Source organism: Gallus gallus, chromosome 9 (genome assembly GCF_016699485.2).
Source record: "Gallus gallus isolate bGalGal1 chromosome 9, bGalGal1.mat.broiler.GRCg7b, whole genome shotgun sequence".
In the NCBI taxonomy this organism is placed as follows: Eukaryota; Metazoa; Chordata; class Aves; order Galliformes; family Phasianidae; genus Gallus; species Gallus gallus.
Genome location: NC_052540.1, coordinates 12,729,068 through 12,748,502, shown reverse-complemented (window position 1 = coordinate 12,748,502; position 19,435 = coordinate 12,729,068). Strand labels below are relative to the sequence as shown.

At 35.4% G+C, this 19,435-nt stretch overlaps 1 protein-coding gene across 8 annotated transcripts in view; it reads left to right on the top strand.

Annotated features, from left to right (window-relative positions):
* Nucleotides 1–19,435, top strand: part of OPA1 (OPA1, mitochondrial dynamin like GTPase) — a 49,844-nt gene that overhangs the window by 10,830 nt on the left and 19,579 nt on the right. For 4 of the 8 annotated variants that reach the window (XM_046898418.1, XM_015291397.4, NM_001396172.1 and 1 more), the window contains 21 exons: nt 76–186; nt 4,104–4,157; nt 5,605–5,709; nt 6,492–6,578; nt 7,403–7,516; nt 7,681–7,761; nt 8,219–8,293; nt 8,601–8,672; nt 8,818–8,917; nt 9,387–9,517; nt 10,046–10,118; nt 10,206–10,278; nt 10,992–11,107; nt 11,497–11,561; nt 12,184–12,260; nt 14,396–14,561; nt 15,188–15,340; nt 15,972–16,080; nt 16,633–16,712; nt 18,049–18,189; nt 19,216–19,332. In XM_046898418.1, coding sequence (XP_046754374.1) covers nt 76–186; nt 4,104–4,157; nt 5,605–5,709; nt 6,492–6,578; nt 7,403–7,516; nt 7,681–7,761; nt 8,219–8,293; nt 8,601–8,672; nt 8,818–8,917; nt 9,387–9,517; nt 10,046–10,118; nt 10,206–10,278; nt 10,992–11,107; nt 11,497–11,561; nt 12,184–12,260; nt 14,396–14,561; nt 15,188–15,340; nt 15,972–16,080; nt 16,633–16,712; nt 18,049–18,189; nt 19,216–19,332 — 2,100 coding nt within the window. The remainder of the gene's footprint in view (nt 1–75; nt 187–4,103; nt 4,158–5,604; nt 5,710–6,491; nt 6,579–7,402; nt 7,517–7,680; nt 7,762–8,218; nt 8,294–8,600; nt 8,673–8,817; nt 8,918–9,386; nt 9,518–10,045; nt 10,119–10,205; nt 10,279–10,991; nt 11,108–11,496; nt 11,562–12,183; nt 12,261–14,395; nt 14,562–15,187; nt 15,341–15,971; nt 16,081–16,632; nt 16,713–18,048; nt 18,190–19,215; nt 19,333–19,435) is intronic. The other 4 variants (XM_015291400.4, NM_001396174.1, NM_001396175.1 and 1 more) reach the window with 1 other exon arrangement.

Genomic DNA, 19,435 nt, shown 5'->3' with positions numbered 1-19,435 from the left:
CATGCCCTTTGGTTTAACTTCGTTTTCCTTACACCCCCAATTTTTCCTTTCCTTTTTATTATAAACTCATGGCAGGGCCTGCTTGGTGAACTCATTCTGTTACAACAACAAATCCAGCAGCACGAAGAGGAGGCACGCAGAGCCGCTGGCCAATATAACCCGGGCTCGTACCAGCAGAAGCGAAAGGTGATGGCTTAAGGGACAATATGTTCTGTATTCACACTAATTGAATACTTCAGCCTCCTGTACTTGACCTAAAAGAAAATCTAACACTTAAATTGTGGGCCAAAATAATTATTACAGCCAACTTCAGTACAGGTGTATAATCCAGTTTTAGTTTAACCGAGTTCCTTTTAAGTATTAAAAGCAGAACAAATTGTTTGTGTTGCTTTGAAATTCTGTGTTCTCTGCCTCTATAAAACCTGTTACTTGAAGTTCATTTAAGACGAACTTCATGTTAAGAAGTGCGTATAAGGAAAGAATGTGTATGAATGACAGTGCTTGCTCGGCTGCTGCTTGCTTGCTGTGGCTTTATCTTACAGAAGTTCAGCTGTTTGCAGGTGCTCTCTGAAAACAATGTATTCCCAATTTACAGTGTTACCAGCGTGAAAGTAGCAGCAGCTCTTTAGAAACAAATTTGCACAGGCAGTCAATACTCCTGTTAAAAACTGTATGTTCATGCAAGCTATTCCTTTGACCCTCTTAAAGCACAATTTGTATTGATACACTGTGGTTGTTGAACATCTCTGTGTAGCTTTACTTAGTTCATTTATGATCTAATCAGTTTAGACATAGTTCCATAGCTTCAGTTGGTCATGATTTTTAGTCCTGTAATGGAGGAAATTACTTTCATCACTTTGTTCTCTGAAACTATAGTAGCTTTGTAAGTATTTTATTTTCTTGTAATTATACATATTTTTATAATTCAGATTTGCAACCCCTCTAAACTGTCAATCTTACTTTAATAATTCAAGAAAAAGAGATGAGTATATGATTTTTTTTTCCCCTAAATTTCCTTTTTCAAATCTATGTAGCTAATAGTCTCTCTGGATTTAAAATAACATCTTTTTTTTTTTTCCATCCTTGCATTGATCCCCCTTCCAGATATGTACTTACTAAAGGAAAGATGACTTCAGGGCCCTAAATATTCTCTGATTGCTCACTTTTCAGTAAAAGCAATTCCTTCAGCCTCTGTCAGATTGTATACAGTTTGTTGAGACAACTGAGTATGTAATAGTAGCTTGAAGTTTATCATAAGGTATGTGAAGGTGTAGAAGTTACAGGAAAGCAGTGCAGTATTTGATATACAAAAATTGCATTGGCATATAAAGGAAATTGGGGGAAAAAATACTTTTTTTGTTGTTGTTGTTACAAGGAGGAAAATGGAAAATAGGATAAACCATTTTCCTTCACATCTTAATGTAAAGATATAACTTCTAATGATTCCTAACGTTGATGCAAATTCTAACATTTCTATTTTTTAACTTAATTGGCTTTGCTTGCCTGCCCACTGGAGACGATGATTGTTTCTATTCTCTGAAGTTCTGTCACTTGATTTACTTGCACGTTTTCAGTTTTAATTATTCAATGCTAAGATGTCTTCAACTGTGAGATAATTAGTGCTGTTATTCAACTTACAATCATGGTAGGGAATAAAAGCACAGTGTAATGGATTCTTGTTGATTCTTTTTTTTTGAGTGTCAATCTTTTGATGAATATGTAGCAGTGTAATTGATTTCTTTAGCTGCAGTGTGCGTGGCTGTTTTGTATGTATATTAAGTCTAAGTCTTGATGTTTTCATTTCTGTTACTGGAAATCATTGTGGTTCTTCTGTAGGTGATTATTTTGGAATTGTTTATAGTCTGATGAGAGAATACACAAAACCAATTAACTGTAGTTTCAAATGTATTGAATTTTCAGATGCCCTTACTTGTTTTATACAATATGGGATTAAGGTTGCTGGAAAGCAACTACTGTGCAAAACAAGTGACTTATTGAAAGAATAAGATGGGAGCTTCTGCTAACCTTAGTAAATAGGTATCTGCATCTTGCATGCAAGAATCCCTGATTAACATGATGGTACATTTTTTTTTTCTCTATAAATATTTATGGTATCACTGTGGAAAGAAGGAAGCATTTCAATGTCCAGACCTTACTGAATTGGATTAGACAAATATTGGTGCATGTGCTTATTGGAAGAGGCATTTTGAACAGTTACTTTTTCATCGTTCTTCTGAAAGTGAATAGAAATCTCAGGTTAATCACGTGTGACTGTTAGTAATTAAGAATGTTATGGTAGTTTTAACTTTCTTTGCAAATTACAAAGCAGTTAGAAATACATAGAATTGTATGCTGAAAATACCGTATGTATTAATTGTAGCCAAACATTTAAAGCACACCTGAATCAAATACTGAAGCATATACATCGTTATAGAGCTGTTCATTATTTTTCATGTTACCTAATTGCCCTTGATAGAATTCTCATCTAGTGCTAGATAATTCCTTGCTTCAGATCATGCAGCATATAGCTGAGTGCAATATCTTTGTTTGCTGCATTTAACCATAAGTGTATTGTACATAAAAGACAGTGCTCACGAGATTAGCAGTAAGTGTGCACATCAGAGATGCAGCAAGGCTCCAGAAGCGCTTTTAGAAAGATCTTGCTTAAGAGTGGGAAGATGTTAGCTGCTTTGAAAATCTACACTACGTGGAACCACTTTGTTTGCCTTCTCTTTCCTTTATTTTCTTACTTTTCCTGGCTCCCCTCACCATTCTTTGTCCTTCTGTTTTATTTTCCCCTTATGTGTCTGAGATGTTTGAAGTGTAGGTGTATGTACATATACTGTGCTGTTGGTGCAGGAATCAATTTCTCTGTGTGCTAAAGTTCTCTTTCTGATGCGCTTGCTATCGTTTAGCTAATTAGCAGAGAAGAGGAAAAGTTAATTTGCAGTACTTCCCCTTTGCTGCTTGTGAATAAGAAAAAAAATCGGATGCAGATGGCAATGTCAGCATGAATTGCTTCCTATAAAGTGCATACATGATGCTGTATATTATAGGTTTAGTGCTCTAATTATATCAGTCTGTATGTATAACTGTGATTTGTTGATTAATCTGTAACAACTAAAGTGAAATTATAGTAACTAAATTGATTTGTCTGCTAAAATGACAGATGTCCTCTGCATGTTCAATAATTGCTCTTTCTGATGTGAAGCAACTTGAGTTGTAAATGTTACAAGCTTTAAATCTTAAGCTTTTGCCTATATCATTCCTTAAATAACTGTATTGATCTTTTTTTCATAAATTTAATATTTTATCTGTCAGCCATTAGGTTTCATGTTTCTTGTAATGATTTACATTCTATGAATTTGTACTGCATTCATAGATTTGGTTTTGTGCAATTAAAAATGGATTCTTTTGAACAGCTGTTTATGGCATCTTGATGAATCTGTTTGAAAAGTATTTGATTAAAAATGTCTCTTTTATGACTTGAACTACAGAATTTTGTTATAATATTCTAATTTTTTTATTATACTGTAATTCAAATAATTCTAAAATGACCTTTCAAGACTATTCTGACCTAACTACAATTTATGAAGTTGAGCATGATGGTTTAAGATTATAATTCTGATAAACAAACATGAAATAAAAATCCTCTTCAGCTTTCAGAAATAGTAAGTCCTCACCTGGAGGTCATTTGTGTGGCAAACAGATGTTTTAGTAATTGTATATGATTGAGTTCCTGCTAATTCAGGACATGAGCGTAGAAGGTCATGAGAATTTGACTACAAAATTATATTGAGGCCAACGGCTAGAGGACTCTAAACACCATACTAAGTTTGCATTTCCCAAAGCCCACTTTCCTGGTATTTAGTCTTGAAAGGTTTGTTTTGCATTTGCATGCACTGGAGTTGAGACCTTTCCCTGTGATCCCCCTGTTACAGATGGAACTTTTCATCAACATTAAATTTCAGGTGCAAATTGAATCTTAGTTGCTGTAAAATGCATGTGAAGTCAATTTCTTTATGTGGAATGGAGCTTTTAGTTTGTAAATCTGTTACTTAACTGAACTACATGTTAGTAGCCGTGGTTATTTCTCTTTGTAGGTTTCTGACAAAGAGAAGATTGATCAACTTCAGGAGGAACTTCTGCGCACTCAGGTAACTTTTCTGACTTACTGATGTCTTATGGAGACATTCTTCTGCCACAGTTTCAGATTCACTAGGTGAAAATACACCTGAAATATAAGATACTTGTTTAAAAAGAAAAAAATGGAGTGTGGCTTTTAATCTTGGAGCTCCTCAGTACAAAAGGTTGACCACGTTGGCTCAGACTATAGGTCAGTGTTATCTGTTGTTCTTCCTCTGACAGTGGCTGACAGAATGTAAGAGGGCAGCGTAAGAACCAGAGATTTAAAAGGAAAATCAGAAATCTTATTGGATATGTGGAATGATATTAATTTATGATAGAATGCCATTCAGGAAAACCAAAGGAACTTTTTGTCCTCCGTCAAGAAAAACAGTTGTTATTATCTTCATGGATATGTATATAAGCCAGGCAGTGTTCATCAAAGCCTGTCTTCAGAGGACAAGAACCATAATTCCTCAGGTGTAGGACTTACAGTTCTGGTTTAGAAAGCTCCTCCTTGTCCTCCTAGCTGTGCTGCCTTGCAGTAAACTTGTAAAAGCCTCACCAAATCTCAGTGCAATAAAGCTTTAATCTCCTTCATTAGCAAGCCAGAACTAGATTACTTTTTCCTGGTTTATGCATATTACTAACATTATTTAAGTACAAAGTTGTTACTCTGTTCTGCTTTCTTTCTTTTCTTAGGTTATTGTAATCTTCTATTGTATTTGTTAATTCCTAAAATGATTCAATCTTTAGCATAGACAAATTGTTTTGTTAAAGGATTTTGTAGCCTCTTCATATGTTTGCAATTACTTACAGCTAGTTTTGAAAGGATGGAGATACATATATGTATATAAATAAAAATGCATATGCATATATATATTAAAAAAAACAGCTTGAAATCATTTTTTTCCTTAAAATCACACAATTGAAATGCATTAGCACTTCATAAACAAGCTTTCAGAGTAGGTATCACAACTGCATGCGTATCTCCAGAAGAATGCCGTAATCTTTGACTCAAAAGGTTTGAGCTGGCACAGTTTTTTTTCTTGCATCAAGGTTGTATTTTTAAGGAAGCACCTAGACTGAATTTGCAAATTCATATTTAGGCCCTGTGTGATCTCCTTGAGCAGCCAGAGTTCCCTTTACCCCTTATTTATCTCTAACTGCATATCTGTAGCTCCTTTGAAACTGATGTTGAAGGTAGTTAAATACTGACTTATGCCCCCTGGTTTGATATTGTATTCTTACTAAAACCTTTGAAGAAAAGGTGCTGTGTTGCTAAAAAGAAAAAAAAAAAAAAAACTAAGTTTTCTCTTGCTGGCCTTCTATTTTAATGAAACCTAGTGATTATGACAGTTTCTATATATTTTTTTTTAAAGACTTGCTTGAGAGAATATATATTTTTCATAGGTAAAATGTTGTTAAATTATGCTATTTCCATACTTACAGCAGTATATGTGTAACACTGTTTTGTAGCTAAAATACCAACGGATGCTTGAGCGATTAGAGAAGGAGAACAAAGAATTAAGAAAACTGGTACTGCAAAGAGATGACAAAGGAATTCACCAGAGAAAGTTAAAGGTACTTATTTGTTAACCATCAATTTAGAAATACAATCACTCTAAGTTTTGTTTGTTAATGCATATATCCACATTCAGCATTTATTATAGCATTTCTATGCTTTTTTTTAACATGTTAAGGCAACATGTAAACATGTATGTTAAGGCATATATGTCAATATCTTTCAAGAGTTACTTCCAGAAATTCAGTTGAAGTGTGTATGGAGATTCAGTTCTAGCTAAATTTATCTAAGTGGGAAATATGGATTGTGGTTTGGTTTTTGTGGTGTTTTTTTTTAATACAGTGTTGCTAATGAATATGCTTCCAACTCCTCCTGCCCATTTTTTCTGCCTCTCTTTCTGTCGCTTGCTGGTCTGTGTGGATCTTCTTTCCCTGGAAGTTGTAAGATGCAGACTTCCTATTTTGATAGAGTGAAGTTGATAGTTCATAACCTTTCTTAATACTTACGTAAGTTTTCAGCCTGTTGAACAGTCTGGATTTTTAATGAAAGAAACTCAGTTCAGCTTTGCATCTTGGAAGCTGTGAAACCTGAATGCTATTGCTCTTGTGCTGTACGCAAGAGCCCTTATTTTGCTCTTTCAGGAAGAAGCATCCGCAGCTATGGTGTGTTCATGCACAGATGCAAAAGGTGGCCACTTGATACTGTGCTGCAGTATAGACAGTTTATAGATTAAATAGTGAGGAGAGAGTAAACAGGCTTTTAAAGATGAATTTACAGTATATACAGCTGGAACCCAATCTGTTCTGTTAATAGGCTGAGGGTTCTCTTTTTACTTTTGTAGAAATCTTTGATTGACATGTATTCTGAAGTACTTGATATCCTGTCTGATTATGATGCCAGCTATAACACTCAAGATCACCTACCTCGAGTAAGTCAATTAAGAATTCTGAGTTGCTTTGCTTGTTGTATTTTTGATGGTTTTTTTTTTACTGGAAGTCCTATCTTATAATTGGATAGAACATATAAGTATAATCCATAGTTAGAGTTAGGCCAGAGTTCTTGCTTTAAAGTATACTCTCCATTTTAAATGTTGAATTTTGAGAGTAACCAATACAAGTATGTCAAGTCTGCTTTGACTTGTATGTAAAGCCTTACCTAGATGTGGATGCTGCTGCAGTGTTCAACCTTTTATTTTTAAATGGTCTTAGCTGGTGTGCCCATGCTTTTCAGCATTGCAAAACACATGTTGCTTTCAGGGTGTGTACCAGCGGAGTTGAGAAGGTAAAGGTATCCCAGCTAATTTCCCACTGTAGTGCTGCTCCTGACTTATACAGCCTCCTGTGGCATTGGCAGCTTCTATAATGAGCTGGTAAGACAGAAGTGACAGCAGCTCATTACAACTTAGCCTTCTCTGGGCTGAAGCAGCATTATACCAGAGGAGTAATTTTCAACCTTTCACCTACCTGAAACAATTATGCGCAAGCTGTAAAGCACTGGCTGTTATGAGATTAGCAAGCCCTTCCACCTGTCGTTAGATGGCCTGGCAGATTAAGCACTTTGTGGACTGGGCTGTTTGAAGCAAAAATCAAAAGTTTTTATATGAATAAAAATTAGCATTTCTTCAAGAGTTTCATATTTGGATGAATGTATTTATTGTCAAATATAATACAGTGGGTATTGGTATGAATTAACATACTTTTAATGCTCTGTCTGAGCTTCCAAAATGTTCTGCTGTTTAAATTCTCTCGTAAGGTGGTAGTCGTTGGAGATCAAAGTGCAGGAAAAACAAGTGTATTAGAGATGATTGCTCAAGCCCGAATATTCCCTAGAGGGTCTGGAGAGATGATGACACGTTCCCCTGTAAAGGTAAGAAGCTTAATAATCTCTAAATCAGCATGTGCCATACTGTACTTCCTCTGTAAGTGCTCCTATTTTTTCAGCCCCCACAATAATTCTCTGCTAAACAAGCTTTCAAAATCTGTATGTCTGCAGTTGGAAGTTCTTTCTCAAGTAAAGCTTTTACCATTTAGGTAACCCTTAGTGAAGGTCCTCACCACGTGGCTTTATTCAAAGACAGCTCTCGGGAGTTTGATCTGACCAAAGAAGAGGATGTAAGTATGAAGCAACAGCTGGAAGTTAATGGGATTTTGATTAATTTTCTGAAAAATTGTATATCTTTATAGGCTGTTTGCTCCTGTTTAATTAGAATAAAATATGTCGAGTGGAGCAAAGCATTATATTAGATATTAAAGTTACTCTTAATATGATTTTTTACTAGCTCTCAGATGAGAAGGATATTGTGGGGGGGAGTGTGCAAGACTGCAGGTAATCTGCTGTTTAGTGCCACATCTACCAAACTAGTTATTCAGCATGCGTGATGCTTTCCTGGTGCATTGGAGGCACAACTGTGTTTTATGTTTATAAATGTACTGGTTTATGTTTATAAACAGATCTTGAATAATACCTTAGTAAAAAAAGTTTGTTTGTGATTTTTCTCCTATCACAATTGGGGAAATTTGATATTGATATTGAAATACATTTGATGTTCTATTTTTTTTCTTGAAACAGCTTGCAGCTTTGAGGAATGAGATAGAAATCAGAATGAGGAATAGTGTGAAGGAGGGCTGCACTGTTAGCACGGAGGTAAGGTTTGTCAAATATTTAGTGGCAAATATGTGTGTGTGTGTATCTTTTGTAAGCATTCTTTAAGATACCGTGGTGTATCTCATTTGTCTCTACTTCATACCTTGTTCCATACAAACTGTATTTGAATTGTTAAAATCAGTTTTATGTCATGTGTGCATATGAAATTTGATTTCCTATTTAAAATTGAAGACTGTTGCTAGGTGTGTGTATATGTGTATAGTTTTTATATATGTGCAGGTATGTTAGGTATTGACAAAGTAGGTATGTGTTTATACAAACATGTTGTTTCAATTTCATTGCACAGACTATCTCCTTAAGTGTGAAAGGTCCTGGTTTACAGAGAATGGTATTGGTTGATTTACCTGGAGTCATTAGTGTAAGTATGCATTAAAAAAACAACAACAAAACTTTAAGTTCTATAAATTAAGTAATGCTATTGCTGATCAACTGTTCTTTTTTTTCTTTCTTACATCTTACTGTTGTCTTCTCTTTTAATGTATATTTCTATGCATGTATTAAAGACTGTGACATCAGGTATGGCTCCAGATACAAAGGAAACAATCTTTAGCATCAGCAAGGCCTACATGCAGAATCCAAATGCCATCATCCTTTGTATTCAAGGTAATAATAGTATAAATGAATATCAAAGAGACAGAATGTTTTAATTCTTATTCCTATGTTCCTTTTGGAACACTCAAAGTTAAATCTTTTTTTTCTCCATGGGTGGCAATCCATATGGTATACAAAGCTGCATGCTATGAAATGTCTGTAAGTTAAGGTATCTTTAGTGTCAGTGACAAAAAGAAACTTTGATAAGATTTTTATCATTAAATAGAAAATGATGGTAATAATCAAATTCAAGATTCCTCCAAAAGTGATTTTTGGATACAATCTATACGAGTACAGTGAACAGAAATCTTAATGGTACTAGGAACCTAGCAAGTTTTCACTGTACATACCCAAAAGTTAAGCGTAGATTTAATTTTTGCTGTTTTTAAGTCATAATGTGAAACGTATTTAATGCTTACTGTATCTTTGGTAATGTGAGTTGGATTATATAGACCCTAAAATATAACTTTGTTTATTTTAGATGGATCAGTGGATGCAGAACGCAGTATTGTCACAGACTTAGTCAGCCAAATGGATCCACAGGGAAAAAGGACAATTTTTGTGCTGACTAAAGTTGATCTTGCTGAGAAAAATGTGGCTAGCCCAAGCAGGGTGAGTTGAAACTATTTTTTTCATATTATGATGGCTGAAGTCATGCACAAAATAGTTGTGCTTCTGTCAAAATATTGGACTTTGCCTACCTGTCCTACATATTTGAGTGCTTATTTCTATATTCAGTCTGATAATTATTTATTCATTTTATGGTTGCCGTTATAGTATCTCTTAAGCTTAGTTATGTCACAGCTTGGCTGTAGCATGCTTTCTGGTAGGTTTCCCCTGGGAAGTGGAACCTGCTCAAAAGACTCTAGGGTATTCTGCAGTAGGTTTTTTTTTTTTTTACTTTATTTTGTGTTTTGTGATATGCTTTATTTGTTTTGAGTGGCCTTCTTATACTGAATTTATTTCTTTAAGTACCAATAGAACTTACAGCTGTCTGATGAAATCCTCTATATATATATATATATATATATATAGTAATTTATGCATTCATACAAATAAGGCTGGCTCTAAAAATGCACTGAAGGAAAGGATGCCTGTGCAAAATTACCATTTTTTTTTTTCAATCCTCTATCTTCATAGATCCAACAAATAATTGAAGGCAAACTCTTCCCAATGAAAGCTTTGGGTTACTTTGCAGTTGTTACTGGAAAAGGTAAATAGAGTTCTGGCTCTACTTTTTTTTCCTTATCAGAGAAAACTGTCTAAATAGAACTGTTGCAGCACTTTTTTCTTTCTCCAGGAAACAGCAGTGAAAGCATTGAATCTATTAAAGAGTATGAAGAGGAATTTTTTCAAAATTCCAAGCTGTTGAAGTACGTTGGGATTTTATTCCTTTTACTAAATTGGGTCCATGTTGATAAATGCTCACGTTTGATTTTCTTGTTGAACATATTATTAAGGATTGCAGTGCAGAAATTCTACTTGAGATGTATTCTGCTTAAATTAAGTAGCTTGCTGAGATGACCATGCTTGCCTGGTTTATTAACACTCACAGAGACAGAGAGGCATCTTCAGGCAGCAGTTGATTCTCCTGTAGTTCTGAGCCTCTTTTCAGAGGCTGTAGATGAACTAGTTCCCAGACTATGCCTGGAGATTTGATGCAGCTTGGAGGAATGAATCCAACCAAGAAGTGTGTGTTTGTAAATAGTAGTCCTCGTGGTGTGACAGCAGTGTTGTATTTGAAACAGTAGTTTATATGGTTTGCAGGAAGTACATTGAGCTGGAGGAGTTTTGATTTGACATGCTAGGACTTCCCCTCATGAAAGGGAGGTTCATGGTCAGTGGGACTGCAGTCCCTAACACTGCATCCTCTAGTATGAAAGGGTTTGTTACATCTTTTTCACCTTGAATTGGTGATTGTGTTTTGAATATGTTTTTGAGGAAGAGAATGGAATTTAGGTTTGGTGCATTTGGACATGTTATCCTCTGTTACAAAAAACAAAGCTTTTTCCTTGTGAAGAGAAAATGAAATCCAGAAAACAGGGTATGCATGGAAAAAATTTCCTGTTGCTGTCTTTCTTTACAGAACATCCATGCTAAAGGCACACCAAGTAACAACAAAGAACTTAAGTCTTGCTGTCTCAGATTGCTTTTGGAAAATGGTGAGAGAGTCTGTGGAGCAGCAAGCAGATGCTTTTAAAGGTAAATGTCTTCAAAAGAAAAAGCAAAATAGCAATTTGTTGTTACAGAGTTCTTCTATGGTCATGCTTTGCTAGTACAGGACAGTTGTTTCATATTTTAAATGGCTGCTTCTCACGACGTGGTAATTGCCCCAATTAATCTTTCCAAAAGCATACCAAAATAATTCACAGTAGAAAGGACTCACTTGTTATAAATGCCAGAGGTGTCAATAGGACAGTCAGCAAGAACTTTCATCCATGTACTGATCCATTTTGAAGTTTTTGGAGGATTTGTCATAAGCAAGATGAATGGCAGTTTTAGTAACTCCTAAACTTTTAAAATAGTCATGCAGTGCATGTAGACTATTTAAATAATAATTAAGTCCTGCTTTCTGATTTTTCTCTTTGCAGCCACACGTTTCAATCTTGAGACAGAATGGAAGAACAATTACCCCCGGTTGCGAGAGCTTGACAGGGTAATTTACATTACTGCTTTAACTTGTATGCTACAATGTGCTACAAAGACTGTGAATTAAAATTCATTCCATTTAATCTTGTTTGCAAAGGTTTCTTAAAGCTAGCATAAATTACCAACACTTCAAAATGCAAGGACAGTATAAATTATCTTAGGGGAAGGAAATACAGAGCTCTCACATTGTGTGAAGTAACGTGCCTCGAAACTGTGGTAATTTAATGCTTAACAAGCCCTTCACTCTTCTAGCATATAGTTAATTAACCTAACTTGCCCACAGGGATACATCTGTGTTTCTTTATGATCATGATAAATAGAAATGGCACGGATTTACATTCCCTGTTCTTTCAGTCAGTGTAACAAAACAGTTATGATCCCATTCTCTAATTCTTTTATAGAGACTGAATGTTCAAATGCCATGCCTGGCCATAGGCGTGATGCCTGGTAAACCAGGGTAGCTTATGACAAGCACATACATTGTCCAGAACATGACCAGAAGGTACCATTTTAGGCTCAAACGCCCAAAGAAAACATTTTTCTTACTCTTTGATTGAAAATGGGATCAAACTGTAAAAATAAAAAATTAAAAATTAAAATAATATTATTTATTTTTTCCTTTTGCTCAGAATGAACTGTTTGAAAAAGCAAAGAATGAGATTCTTGATGAAGTCATAAGTCTGACTCAAGTCACACCTAAGCACTGGTATGGTAATTTTTCAGTTTTCTAGTTATCTTGCAGAAATCTAGCTTCAAAATACAAAGTATTTTTATTAATAAAACTATCTGACGTGAATAAGGAGATTCTTTTCTTAGAGCAGTGTATTACTATTTCACTTGTCCATGTGGAAGAGCCTAGGTTAGTAAATATTTGTGGAATCCGCTTACAAAAATTGTGTGTCAGTTCATGTTTGAACGATAGGTGTTTCTGAAAAATGAAAGGGAGTGATCATAATAAAGATGGTTTTAGGATGTTCTTTTGAATCGGTAATCCCTCATAACTTCCTGTTTTGTACCAAGGTGCACATCAAAATAATATGTAACACCTTAAGGTGGGAGGAAATAAACTTTGTATTTCCGTCAATCAGAGGTTTGGAAGCTGAAAGATTTACTTCTTGACTGTCAAAATGGCTGATCTGGATGTTTGAGGATTTCATCCTACATGTAGCATCTCCTTGGTTGCCTAAATGAAGCACCTTTATGTGCTACCCTTGTCTATAGGGCAGATGTAGCAGGGAAGGAGTATTTGGCATATGTGTTTTAACAGCGTAGCATTACTGTATAGTAAAGTCACTGAAGATGCAGGCTGAGAGGAGAACAGCCAACGTTTGGATTACTCTGACAGTCTGTACCATAACTGGCAATCACAAAGTTGCCTTTAATGCCTTTGCTTTCAATTACATGAAATGAACTGTTTCTTGGTCAATGATTAAGAAATGAGGTAATATGTCTTGCTCATAATGACATAATAGTAAGTCCAGGCATGCAGATGAGCAGAGAAGGTGATACAAGCACTGTAGAAGTGTGAATTTACGTTGCAGTCCAAACATAATGTGGTTTTGCCATTTTGGTTTTTTCTGCTATTGGCTGTGTAGTAAGTGCTGAAGGACCCTCTTTACATTTTATCATGTGGATTAGGTGGATGCATGATGTGGATGTTTCTGTGCATTTCTTTTGAGTGTTAACATATAATGGTGATTCTAGTTCTATAGCACCTCATGAGCTATAAAGTAGAATTAGATACCTGTCACAAAAATTACTTTTATTGGCAATTACAGGCAGCCTAAAACCAATATTCATCAAAAGCACTGCTGATGATTCTATTCTACTGGAATTTCAGTTCCTACCAATTGTTTGATTGGATAAAGCAAAGAGGAGGAGTGGTATATGTGAAATGTTCCTCAGTCTTTCTCCAGAGATGCCTTGGATTAAGAACATTATCAGGGATGGGGTTTGTGTCCTGAACTTTAGCCTAGTTATAGGAAAAGGGCTTAAGTGACTCTACTAGTCCTGTATCACCACAGAAGGTGGTTTTAGTCTTGGGCTCTCCGTTTCCACTGTTCCACCAAATGTCATTCTTATGACCCAATAGTAAGCTGATTTAGCATGCTGAGCTAGCGTAAAATTAACTGGCTCTGTGGATATTGACTGCATGTTACACTGACTTGCCTGAGTTGGTTCACTGCAGCTGCAAAGTTTCCTGATTAAGTTTACTGGCATTTTAAAAAGTTGCAGTGAGGTTGTTTCCATTGTTATTTCTTGAAACACATCATACGTAGGAAAGTGGTGCTTAGTTTTATAGTGACTTGAGGCATGTTTTAGGAAGAGGTTGGACTTTGCAACTTGCTTCATTATTTATTAAATCTGGGAACAATCAATGAAAACCTCAGATGGGAAAACCACAGCTTGTTCCAACAAAGAAATTGGAATACAACAGAAACAAAACCTACATGCTTTGTCATGGAGGCGTGGACTTATGAGTTAAATTGTTTCAATGCTTTACAGTCTGCTCCATTACTGTTTCCCCCATTTGCCATGCATATGCACAAGCAGTTCTACATGGTTCCACTGTTACTGTTTAAAAAGTGCAAGGAGCCCTTATTGTGCAGTGGGAGCCAAAAACCTTGCAGAGGTGAACTTCTGAAGCTGTCTTTTCTGGCAGAAAAATGCGTACCTTTGTCCTTAGTTCTAAGCAGATGTTGGTTGAAGTTATACCCTGCTGTTAAGGAGTATTTTCTGTGTTCTGTGATCTTTTGTCAGGATTTCTGGCAGATTGAATGTATGCTCCTTAGACAGTTTTGTATTGGAAGCCATTATAAGTGTTAAAACTTTGCATTTTAGGGAGGAGATTCTTCAGAAGACATTATGGGAGAGGGTATCTACTCATGTGATTGAGAATATCTACCTTCCAGCAGCACAGACAATGAACTCAGGGACATTTAACACCACTGTGGACATCAAACTGAAGCAGTGGACTGACAAGCAACTGCCAAATAAAGCAGTAGAGGTTTGAATTTAGTCTAATTAAGATATTTCAGCTCTGTAAATAAAGATTTGCTTCATTTTCCTATTTAACATATCTCGTATTTAAAAAAAAAAAAAAAAGTTCAAAGTCATAACATGAAAATAGATCCAGAGAGGTAAAGGCATGGTTTGAAAGGCTACCTGCAGTTCTTCTATCCAGCTTGCATGTCAGAGAAGGCTACTGTGATCTTGATATCAGGAAGTGTATCCAGCAGGGTAACGTGTTTTACTCTTCTAGTGAATTTCCCTGCTAAAGACACCCCACTACACACCCAAAATAAAAACACCATCACTAACAAAAAAATCAACAAATAAGCCACCACCAGTCCTCATTTTGAAACCTTGAATCCTTTGCACTAGGTTTGTTTATATTGAATAGATTCATGCAATTTTAACAGAATTTCACCTGCTACATAATGAAGTAAACTTCAGCATTGACCTTTTCAGCAATGGATAAGACAGTAAAGGAAAAGTCAGTACTATATGCTTGTGCATTATGTTCAGAATGTACACACATTGGTGTAAGAACTGTAGTAAAATGTTGCTGTATTGGTTGATGCACGGTACTATGGTCAGTAGAAGGGTAGTTATTGTCTGCTGACTTTCTAGGTGGCGTGGGAGACTTTGCAAGAGGAGTTTTCTCGTTTCATGACAGAACAAAAAGGAAAAGAGCATGATGATATCTTTGATAAACTGAAACAAGCTGTCAAAGAAGAAAGTATTAAGCGCCATAAATGGAACGAGAGAGCAGAGGATAGTCTGGTATAATGTAGTGGGTTTTTTCATGTTGTTGACTAAGCACTGTTGAAATCATTTGACAAGTTGCATGTACAGTATTTCTGAATTCTTTTAATATGATTATAAAATGATAGGGAAATGTGATCATCTCCTTTTCTATGAAATATTTTAAGTCGGTGTGTCTCAATTCACTTTATGATTATTATTATGTTGCCCTAAATAACATCTAATAAAATTGTCTTTTTTTGTTTAGGAAAAAAGCCCTCCATAATTCACTGTCTGCCTAAGGGCAGCCTTGTGGGAATTCATTATTGGCTTATTTGCCCTAGCCACATAAAACAACAGCATTTCACTGCTGTTTTAGAAGATTCTATAATCTGAGGAGATTTCATATTGGTTGCTTTTTTTTTTTTTTACATTGCTTAGGCTATACAAAAGAGTCAAAAGCACTGACAAAAATATTTTCTTGTGCTGTGAAAACTGAGTACATTCTGCATGCCTCATAAATGCTGTCGTTATAGACACCAGAAGGCCAAGAGAATGACAGAAATCGTGGGGGGGTTGGGGGGCGGCGGTTGGTTTTTGTTTTCTCTTTTTTTCTTTAACACTATGCTGAATAAATTATTTTATACTAAAAAGATGCTCTGCATTGCAGCGTGTGATCCAGCACAATGCCTTAGAAGATCGGTCAATATCTGATAAACAGCAATGGGATGCAGCTATTCATTTTATGGAAGAGACTCTCCAAAGTCGTCTCAAAGACAGTGAGTTGTGTGATTTCTTCCAGTCACATTTTTAATCTGAACCAGCTTCCTCATCACTGCAGTGCATATTTTTATATGAGCATAACTTGAGGAAGTAGGGATGGTTTAAAATAGCACTGATACAATACAAATACAGCCTGAATAAGCAACTCCTCTTCCTCTTACAGTAAGGTGGTTGGAAGACAAATGGTAGAAATACAGAGAATAAAAGAAGAGGTACAGAAAAATTTGTAAAGGAGTTGGTTACATTCAGCAAAATAGTTGGTCTTGTTATGGTTATCAAGCAAAATTAATTTTGATGCAGTAAGATTTGCAGTAGGATTTGAAACTCCTGACTTGAAACTTGGAGGCTGTAAACAAGGAGGGCTGTCATGTTTCTTGCATGCTTCTTTGAAGTACCAGTTCTTATTGGTAGTCATTTCTTAAATTTTGCCAAAAGATGTCTGACCTGTGGCATGAAATATTCATTCTCGACCTTGTATCTGATTTTAGAACTATAAATTTGGCTGGTTCCATATATTTCATATGATACTTTCATGTTTCCCTTTTTAGCTGAATCTGTTATTGAAGATATGGTGGGTCCGGATTGGAAAAAGAGGTGGCTATACTGGATAAGCCGCACCAAAGAGCAGGTAAAAGGAGGAGGCAGGGGAAAGGGTTAAATAATAATAATAACAAAAAATAAAAATGAAATGGTAGTTCCCAACATTTAGAAAACTTAAATTACTTTGGTGAGTTTTCAAAAATACATGCCCTTTTCACACAGTTTTCAGGATTTAAAAGTAACTTTTGTTTCAAATACTTTGCAATTGGTTTTCTCTTTATTAAGTTTTAATTACACCACAAATAATTCTATACATTTGTTTCATATTACGAATAGATACTGAGTTTTAAACCGCTCTTCAGTTGAATTACGTCCTTACTAATATGCTACTGAGCTGCATATTATTCCTTCAGTAGAGAGAAACTGATGAAAGCAGGGTGGAAGTTATTTTCCTGTGTATTTTTTTTTCAAGCATGAAGCAAAACTCACTACTAAGCAGAAGTCTCGTGCAGTTTCCTATCAGAGTTCCATCTGTATTTCATTAGTATGTGATAGCATTATCACTGCTGTTGTTGAAGTTGTATCTTCAGATTGACTACTTTCATCACCTGTCACTTGCTCAGAGCCTTTGGAGTTTGCTGCTTTTGAGTTTAAATAGTACCTTCCTTTCAGTACCCAGTGATGAAGGGTTTTTTAACGTTACTTTTTCTAGATATTTCTCAAATTGAATCATACTTTAAAGAAGTAAGTAGAATTTAAGAGAACACAGTAGAAAGTAATTGATTTTTAGGAAGGAGTTTTACAGTCAGCTGTGCAGCCAGGTATGGGAGAAAGGTAGTCATTTCAGCCTATGTTAACTCGAAGTTAGTAACAACTTAAAGATATGAACCATGGAACTTAGGACCATGTGAAGTGCTTGCTAGCTAATAATCAAAGCTGACAGTTCTTGTAGGTGTCAGGAAGCCTGTGGTTTGGTTTTTTGTTTTGTTTATTTTTCTGGCTTTATGTTCTTTTTCTCATTCAGTTAGTATCAAAAGAAAAATGACACAGTTTCAGGTAAATTTTTTGCTCGAACATCTACTTCAGTTTGAAACTAAATAGGGACTTGCAGAGCGTCTCAGTCTAATAATTTAATGTATGAATGTAGCCCACACCTGTTGCTATTCATGAAGAGGAAAGGAGGCCAACACCTATGGTTTTCTACCTTTCTATTCCTCTTATACATTTCTGTGTACAATAATCAAATAGGCAGTTAGTTAGCCATATGTAAATACTCTATTTGAGATGTCTATACACAAATATGTTTTTGGATTGCATAAATATAGTAAAAGGTATTTGACACTCTTCTGGCTTATTAGATTTATTGAGAAAGTGATGGTCCTTGTCTATAAGTAACCAGTTCCAACTGACGATTCTGATCCTAGAATATACGTAATGAAACAAAAAATGAACTTGAGAAGTTAATCAAATGCAATGAAGAACATGCAGCATATCTGGCAAATGATGAAGTGACAACTGTCAGAAAGAATCTTGAAGCGAGAGGAATAACAGTGGACCCATGTCTGGTAAGATGCCACGTTGTAATAAAACATATGGGAGCTCCCTGTGAACACTTGAATGATCCTTTCAAGTACTATACAAAAGATCGTATCTAAATACTGAGTTTGTAATCCAGATGTTTCCAAATGGATTGCTAAATGGCTGTTTGCACGCAATCCACACACTTCTGTTGGCTGTCAGACAAGTGCAGTACAACACTTTGGAATCTGTTAGAATCTGCTGAGCAGATTTTTTCGCCTGCAGTACAGACCTGACTTACACCATGGCTTGTTTAAAAATCATTGTTCATGTAGGCAAGATATGATAAAAATGTGATCCACATTCCCAAGTTTTCATTTCAGTTGTGTATACAGTTTGACATTCCTAGCCACATCTAAGAGAGGTGAATTTTGTGAAAAATACTTGAAAAAAGCAGTTTTCTAGAGTGCCCTACAGAAATGTAATGCAAGTTTAAAATGTTCTGGAAAGTGATTTATCTTAATGCAGTGTAAGGCTCTTAACCAAATTAGACCTTTTATCTAATTAAACATAAGGTTTTAAATAAAAGAAAATTCAGATAATACGTAATAGATGTGGATTTTTAAACAGTGATTTATTTTCTGCAGTAACCTTAGCTACCTTTTCAATATTCATGCATGCATTTATTAAAGGTAGAAGAGCTATTTAAATACTGACTGCCTTTCTTATGTAGCATTTATCATACCTTTTTTGTAAAGGTCAGTGTAGAAATCCACATCTGCTGTATGAGCAGACTGCAAACTGAATTTTCTTTCTAGCTAAGCAATTGATACTTTTTTATAGAGTCATACTTGAATGTGCATTTTTTGTTACTGTCTTTGTTTACGTAAGAGCCACTAAATGTTTCCCTGTGCTTTAATCTGGATTAGCTAGTAGAATAATGTGCATGACTCAAAAACGTATCCTTAATGTTAAAGTGAGGGCTACATCATGCCAAGAGCAGCACAATTTGTCTTATTCTGTAATATAGAATTTAAAACTGTATTTTTAAGTTCTGATTTTTTTTCCTCTAGATAAAAGATACGTGGCACCAAATTTATAGAAGGTATTTCCTGAAGACTGCTTTGAACCACTGCAACCTTTGTCGAAGAGGTTTCTATTACTATCAACGACATTTCGTAGACTCGGAGGTAAATTAAAGAGCAGATATATATTAATGTTTTGCCTTAGTATCTTAAGTTTAATTGAAAAAGCCCCCAAAATACATTAAACCAGTCTAACCTTTGTTTTGTG